This window comes from Psittacula echo (assembly GCF_963264785.1).
Source record: "Psittacula echo genome assembly, chromosome: 1".
In the NCBI taxonomy this organism is placed as follows: Eukaryota; Metazoa; Chordata; class Aves; order Psittaciformes; family Psittacidae; genus Psittacula; species Psittacula echo.
Window position 1 is genome coordinate 7,623,745 of NC_137735.1, and position 7,997 is coordinate 7,631,741.

Sequence of the window (7,997 nt, forward strand, 5' to 3'; positions counted from 1 at the left end):
ACCAATAACTTCCTAAACTACTCTGAGACAGATACCTGTGGCTCTGTTTTCAACACTGCTATAAACTGTGAAAAGCCTTGTTAGAGTTTAATGACTAGGAATCCCAGGCTGACTCCTTCCTCCAGCAGCTGTGTGCAATAATACATGAACATGTTTCACTGGTGGAATGCTAACTGATGTGGAGCAGGAAAATCATCTGCTCGGGATCTCTGAGCAGCTCCCTGTTAGAGCTGAATTGTTTTCCACCTGGAGGGGAATTGTTTTGAGCTCCGGTGTTTGAATTATCTCTTAATTAAGCTGGGTCATGTCCCCATCTGAGCTAAGAGTTCAGCTGCTCATAGCACCAGCTCAAACCTGGTCAGCAACGGTTTAGTTTTACAGTGTGGAATAGTCTCGTGAGTATCCATTTCCCAGTGGAGCCGCTTTTCTCCTCAGTGAAAGCTTCGCGGAGCTGTACTCCGGGTGCTATTTGTTAATACTTTCCCTGAACACCTTTTTTGTCTCAAAAGTTCTTACTTTCACAGATGCAAACGAGTCTGCTCGGGGACTTCTGGCGCTTGCATGCTTCGAGGTGAAAGGAGATGGACACGCGGAACGGAGTGGGGCTGCCCGCATCCTCCCCGCAGGCACCGATCCCGCCGATCTCAACTCCCGTCCCTGGGGCTCTGCACTTCCTCTCGCCCCTTGCCTGTGGCAGCAGCGGTGGCGGCAGACGGTATTTCCACGGGAGGGTGAAAGATTTTAGGTCTTCCTTTCTCTCTGGAGCGGGCTTGCGGGACGCGGTGCCTCTTTTCCGCAAAGCCCCGCAGCCAGCGGGTGCCGGCGGTGGCCCAGGCCGGGAGCAGAAGAAAGGGGACCAGGAGGAGGGAACTGAGGGGGAGCGGAGCCCCGGTACCCCGCACCCCGGGAACTCGGGTACCCGGCACCGGGGTCGGCGATGCGAGGAGCGGGTGCAGATGGGGGATGCGCAGCGCTCATCCCCTCTCTTTGCTGCCCAAACTCGCTCTGGAAAACGCTAGTTTCTTAAAATCACCCCTGGGAAGGCAGTCGGCAAATTCCTGGGCTGGGGGAGAGGGGGAGGAAATAGGGAGGGAGAGGGAAAAACCCTCAAAACACACCCCCCCCCCCCCAAACCTAAGAACTAGTGGAAAGAGAGATCGCTCTTCGCCGGCGTGATTTTTGGGATCTCGGAGGAAGTGTGGAAACGGGATAAAAGCGTCCCTTCGGTCCGGGCTAGAGAAGCAGCTGATTCGGGATGCTCAAAGCAGTGATATACTTTTTCTTTGAAGTTAAGAGAAAAAAGATAATTAAGTACGGAAAGGATTCTAAAAGGGCGACTTTGGTTCTAGTTTAAAACCAGCGGAAAGGCGTCAGAAAGATCGTTTTATTCTTGAAGTGGCAGAATAGGAATGAAAGAGCCCGTTTATTAAATGTTCAGAAATCCCAAATCCCGGCCTCCGCGGCTGCGGGAACACGGGAGAGCTCGGGTTCTCTTAAGAGGCAAACCCGATATATATTTTGTTGTTCTTAATATTGCACACCAGCGATTGGCAAATCCAGTTAAGACAATGCGAAAAAGGGAACTAAGAAGGGAAAGACCCTTCTTGGGGTATTAGAATAAAGCTCATTTGCGGATAAGAAATAAACGGAACGAAAGAAGGACTCAAACATCTGGAGCGGGCTTTACCAGAGGCAAGTTGTCTTAACAAACCAGCCGAAACCCAGGGACTCGCCACCACGGAAGCGGCCGTTTCCTTCAAGTTTATTGATTGATTTAAAGTGTTTAGCAAACAAAGTGCTTCCAGGTCATCTCTTGCTCATGATTCCCTTGTACATTAATTATAAAGTTAAAACTTCTTCTTTTATTATTTGTTTTTTTGTAACAACCAGAAATATACAAAAACGATCAACGAAAAAACCAACCCCCGGCCCGCTCCCCCGGTCCGACTTCCGCTGAAGAGTGACGTATGCAAAACCCAACTGTCGTCACTGTGACGTCACGGGCGGGGAACTTGGGGGGTGGGGGGGAGCTGAGCGTTGTTGCCGTAGCAAGGTCGAGGGACAGGACCGATGGGTCTGGTTTACCCTGAGAGTCAAATGGGTACATAACCTTTTTGTGTTCGAAGTCTTTTACGAGTGGCCAGACCAGAATAAAAACGAATAATAATTAATAAATAATAGCAATAAAAATAATCAAACCCACATAGCAACGAGGGACGGGGAAAATAAAAATACAGGTAACGAGGATTTACATCTACGTGTATGTACACGGGAAAGGGAGTTTTTGCGCTTCCTCCTCTTCCTCCCCCTCCCCTCAGAAGCACAGTCCGGACACACTGTATATAAAAAGAGTCGTAGAAACGACTGCGGCCGATGGAGCGGTCCTGGGGGAGCGGAGGGAAAAGCCGCTCAGAGACGGGATGGCCGGGAGAAGGATGGAGAAGAGGAGAAGGATGAAGCGTCCTCGGGCTTATAGGTGCGGGGTGTAGAAGGCCGGAGCTCCGTAAGTCTGCGAGCCTAGGACGAAGGGCGAGAGGACGGCGGGGCTGGGCAGGAAGGGCAGTTGCGCGGCGCACACCAGCCCGCCCGCGGGGTGCCCGGCGTAGCCGCCGGGCCCGTGCATGGAGAGCGGGTTGCCCATGGGAGGTGAGTGGCTGAGAGGGCTGAGCCCGCCGGGCAGCGCCCCGCCGCCCAGTCCGCCTCCCGCCCCGCCGCCCGCCCCGCCGCCGCCCGTCGGAGCGCTGGTGTCGGCCCCCGGGTTCTGCTTCTTCCACTTGGTGCGGCGGTTCTGGAACCAGATCTTGACCTGCGTTTCGGTGAGGCTGAGGGACAGCGCCAGGTTGAGGCGCTCGCACACCGACAGGTACCGCGTGGACTTGAATTTGTTCTCCAGCGCCACCAGCTGCTCGTAGGTGAAAGCTGTCCGCGCCCGACGGGGCTTCCCCGACTTGGAGTCCGAGCCCGTTCGCTTCCTCTTGGGCTTGGCCGCCTGGCTCTGCTGCGTCCCGCCGGGACCCGCCGCCGGCTGCTGGGGCGGAGGGGGCGGCGGCGGCGGTGGTGGAGGCGGGGGGACGCCGCCTGCCTCGCCCGCCTCGGCGTGGAGGTGGCCCGCGTCGGCCTCGCCGGGTGCCGCCGAGCTGCTGGTGCTGCTGCTGGTGCTGCCGCTCTCCTCGCTGCACAGCTCCTCGTCGTCCGGCAGCTCGCTCTCGGGGCTGCGGCTCGGCCGGCTGCTGTAGTCGAGGTCGCACTCGTCGGCCTTGTAGAGGTCGCCGTCCTCTGCGGGCAATGAGAGCTGCGGTTAGGACTCACTGCCCGGTCCTGATCCCGGTACCCACCGCCCTCTGCCTCCCCGTGGCGTGACCCCACCCGCCGGTACCCCGCTGTTACTGGGACAGGGATGCTCGGGGAGAAGGGCCGCGATGCTCGCCATGCCGGAACAAGCCGTGGGGATGCGGCAGGGCCGGGCACCCCTCGGCTGTGAGGCCGCTCATCCGGCTGAGCTGTGCAGGGGGTGGGACAATGTGAGAAGCTTCTCGGAAGCGGCCGGGACGGGGCTTGGAGCCGGGAAAAGGCTGTGCAGCCTGGGGGGACTTTGCCAGCGCTGCCTCATCCGAGCCACTCATCTTGGGCAGGAGCTGGCAAGAGACTTGGCCAGGGCAGGAGATGGACCTGAAAGGCAGGGAAGGCCTTTGGGAAGGCAATGGGGGATCCGCGGAGCTGCGGCCGAGAGAAGTCCCCGCTCGGGCCGAGCAGCATTTTGGAAGCGGGCAGCAAAGATGTCACATCGCTCTTAGCAGTTTTAGTGACGGAAATGTCTGCATCCATGGAAGATTTACTGGTTTCTACTCCGGCATTTTTAACCCTTCCTCCGCCTGGTTTGACCTCTTGTCACTTCCTGAGATGGAAGTATTAAAGTGAAGTAAATACTTGCATTGATTAGCAGGGCAGATACAAACTTAATTAAACTCATTTTGTGTAATGTACAAACTAGTTAACGGTCATTTAATTTATTTGGGTTTATATTAGGCTCCAATTAACGGGTCTCCACCGGAGAACAGGGTAATTATCCGATATTTAGGGCTGTTGGACTCCTGCTGACGATTCTGTCGCTGTGAAGCCTGGAAGCGGATCTCCGTTTCCAGAGAGCCGGCGGCTCCTGACCCCACCGGGACCCGGACTCCTCTGGGGGAACCGAGAGGCAAATCTCCCCGCCGCTGGGCCGAGATTGCGGGGACATGGAGGGAGCCCATCAATATAATCCTTTATAAACCCAATATAATCCTTTCTCTTTTTTAGCTTTCAGACACCACTAAACTTCCCTCCACTCGCACCTACAACGGGGATGCGGCTCCGGCAAGCCCCCATGAAGGGCTACTTTAACTTGGTTAACCGAGATAGGGAAATAAAAACTGAGTCGCTCATTTGCCACCCTTACCCCGGCGTACTTCAGTTATTTTCAATCCTCAAAATCCTGAGCCCTCACCTCAGACGTGGTCAGTGCCCTAATACCGGACACCCTAACGCCCGTATGAGCAACACTGTCTAGTGGAAGGTGGCCCTGCCGTGGCAGGATACCGGGAAAGATGATCTTTAAGGTCTATTCCAACCCAAACCATTCTGTGATTCTGTGATTAGGAGTGTTTTTAAAGACTGTATTTTGTTCAACGAGCTGATTTTGGCTAACACCGGGTATGCCTTGCTAGCTAGGAGAGAAAGGGGCAGAGAAGTTGATTGAAATCCCTTTCACCCGGTAAATATCCCATCATAAAATATCCTCGGATAACTGGGGGTGTCCATGCGGAGCCCTTGGCAGCGTTCAGTTCAGCGCCGGCCGCTTCTGCGGCCCGACACGCTGCCACCCGCAACCTGTAGCACATCCCTTGAACGGCGCTGCCCAATTCTTGTACCAACAATTCCTAAGAAGTGCGTGGATCTCCACTCATGGGATAGAGCCGACACTTCGCTCCCACTCGCCTAGAGCAGGGAAAGAGCAGCTCGTGTGCCAGAGTCTATTTTTTCCCAATGAACTTCACGAAATCCTATCCGTAGCTCCACTAAAACATACTTTAAACAAGAGCGTCGCAGCGCGAATACAACCGCGACTGGAAAACGCTAAATGTTATTTTTAAACGGAGTTTTCAGCGTTGTTTCGTCACATTAAACGAGTTTGAGGAGCGGTGAGTGGCAAACCCTCTGCGAACTTCCCTTATGCCGGCGAGCCTCGGCTTTTGCCTGGTGCAGGCGCTACTTTTCAGAGCACTTTTCCTAAATTAAACCACTGTTTGAGCGAATATTAATGGCGATGGGGAAGGAGAGGAATTAAATTCGTGATTTTCGAGCAGTCCCAGCTCTATTCGTGGCCGTTGCCACATCATAGGCGGTAGCACCCAAGGGCGCACTGCCCGCAGACGAAGCACCCAGCGCCGTGGTGCCTTCGAATAGATTTGTTTTTAGAGAGGCGAGAGAAACACATTTCTCTCCTTGTCTGGAGATAAAAGTGTGAGATTAGCGATAGGCCGCCCTCGTCAGTCTTTCTGATCGCCCAGATCTATTTAGTATGACAAAAAGTCAGATGAGTTTAGACGAATAATTACCCCAGCCACGCTCTGCTGTTAAAAATCGCTTTTGAATTCTATTACTGCCCCTCTCCCGCTTTTGCTTTCGGGATGAGAAAATGCGGCTGAGAAAATCTCCATCTCGGGATGGAGGTTCCAGACCCTTTTCGCTGCCTAATTTTAATTAAAAGAGCCATGCTATGGCGGGATTAGGAAGCTCGGAGTTTTCCTTTCCCGTCCCAGCCACAGGGAATTTATTTTTGCCCATCCAGGAAGTTATTCCCTCGCCACTCTCCGCCTTTTCTCTCCCTTCTCAGGATACAGAATAGCTATAGATATTTTTCCACAACTACCGTCTTTTCCCGGAAACCCTCCACTATCCCCACAGTCGCCGTGTTTAGAGGTGAGAAAGTTGGGATATTTGGACCAGGAAAAAAAAAAAGCAATCTAGAGCTTGGGTCGAATGCAATTCCCGATCAATAGCGAGCCCTAATAAGTGTAATAGGTTTTAATCGAGTAATTATCCGAATTTTGACCCTATAATTTAGATGTTAGGGAAGAGTTTGCAAGGTGCTTGAAAGAGATATGCACAATTCGATAATAGGATATCGATCCAGGCAGTCCTACATGCCACTCTGGGGCGATTTCTCCCATTATCCAGCCTCTTTACGCTGCTAAGCACATTTTACCTTAAATGTAATCGAAGGAATTTAATTGTTTTTCCAGAGATAACCAGCATTTTGTCACAATTAGTCTGATTTGTCCTAAAAAAGCCAAGGGGAGAGAGAAAATTGAATCTGTCGCCCAGAGCAACGAGGAGGGAGGGAGGGAGGGACCGGGGCAGCGGCGCTGGAGCCAGGCGGGGAGAGACGCGAATGTCCTGGGCGCCTGGGGACAGAAGAGACAGAGGGGGTACGGGGAAAGGATTCCGCCTCCCCGGGGCCGGGTTTCGCGTCCCCTGAAGCCTCAGCTCCAGGAGCCGCTTGCAAGTTTCCCTGAGCCAGAGCTCTCACCCCCGGCTGCCTTTTCCCAGGAGGATGAGGATGGCGGGATCACTCCTCTTGTCACCCGGCCCGACCCCCGGGACTGATCCTGCCGCTGCAGGGGTTGCACAGGGCGAAGAGCCGTGATGTCCCTGCTCAGCACCCCAGGGAGGGCAGGAAGCGGAGCCGGGCCAGTGCCACGCCGCCAATCCCGGGCGATCCGCTCCCCCCTTAAAGGCAATTTTCCATCTCTTTACACCAAGTAGCAGCAGCGCAGGGAGCGCTCGCACTGCCCCGAGAGCCGGCTGCCCCCAGGGATGCATGGGGAGGAAGAAGGGAATAAGAAGCATGCAAACCCCTTCCTCTGAGAGCTGGGTGCAACCCCAATCCCGGGGGGACTCCGGGCCCCCAGCCCCACTTACTGATCAGGCCTGCGGGCTTCTTGCACGTCTCGAAATCTTCGGCGAGAGCCTTTTGCTCGGCCAGCTCCGTCCCTGAGTCCTCGGGCTTATCCTCTGCCCCCAGCGTGAACTCGGTCCCCACCGATTTGTACAAGCCCGCGCAGTGCCTCCGTTTGCTGTTGAACTTGTTAGGGTCCAGGATGTCGAGCACGGAGAAGGAGGTGGTTCTGTGCACCGCGGGCAGTGCGGCCACTGCCCCCTCTTGTCCGGGAGTGTTGCTCTGGCTGTCCCCTTGCCTGTCCCGGTTCCCAGGGCAGGAGTAGAGTGGCAGCTCGCCGCCGGCCGAGAGCCGCTGCTCTCCATGGCTGTCCATGCCTTCCCCGTGCAAGCCGCAGGACTCCCCGCCGATGCCGGCCGCTGTCACCGCCGCGGCTGCCGCTGCCGGGATGGAGATGTCACCGACCTTGTCTCTGCTCACATTCATGTCTCTTTGCAGAGCCCCTCTCGGCTGCAACTTTCCCCCCCCCTCCCCACCCCCCTTCTTTGCTCGGCCCCCCTCCGCTTTCCTCCGGCGAAGTTGAGCTGGAAACTCCTCCCCGGCCCCGCTCGGGCTCCGGGCTCCCGAGGTCCAGCCGGCCGGAGCCGCCGGGAGTCACAGGGTGATGCTCGGCTTAGAGCCTCCGCTCAGCTGCTCCTTCTTCCTTCTCATCATCCTCATCAGGCTACCCCCCCACCCCTCACACACACACACACAGACTCGAGGCTGTATCTTATTTATGCATTCATATTTAGCACTGGGTTGTAATTGGCTACAAATTAATCCCTCGCCTGTAATAGTCTGTAATCTTCATCACTGGAGGAGAGACACGGTGAAAGTGTGTGCCGGGGGAGGGGGGCAGAGAGGGAGAGCGGGTGAAGGATGGTGGTGGCGGTGATATACTTGGCTGTCAGCTCTGTTTCAGCACACCTCCACTCATCTGGAAAGCATCTAAATAGCCTTATTTGGAGAAGTGGGAGGAGATGACGCTTTCTTTTAAATAATTGCGGGATCAATATAA

General features: G+C 55.1%; 1 protein-coding gene across 1 annotated transcript; it reads right to left on the bottom strand.

Annotated features, from left to right (window-relative positions):
• Nucleotides 1–2,470: 2,470 nt before the first annotated feature.
• NKX1-1 (NK1 homeobox 1) lies at nucleotides 2,471–7,423 on the bottom strand (the record flags this gene model as incomplete). Its single annotated transcript, XM_080631716.1, has 2 exons — nucleotides 2,471–3,276; nucleotides 6,961–7,423. 2 exons carry the CDS (start codon nucleotides 7,421–7,423, stop codon nucleotides 2,471–2,473), a joined length of 1,269 nt encoding a protein of 422 aa, XP_080487842.1.
• Nucleotides 7,424–7,997: the final 574 nt, after the last annotated feature.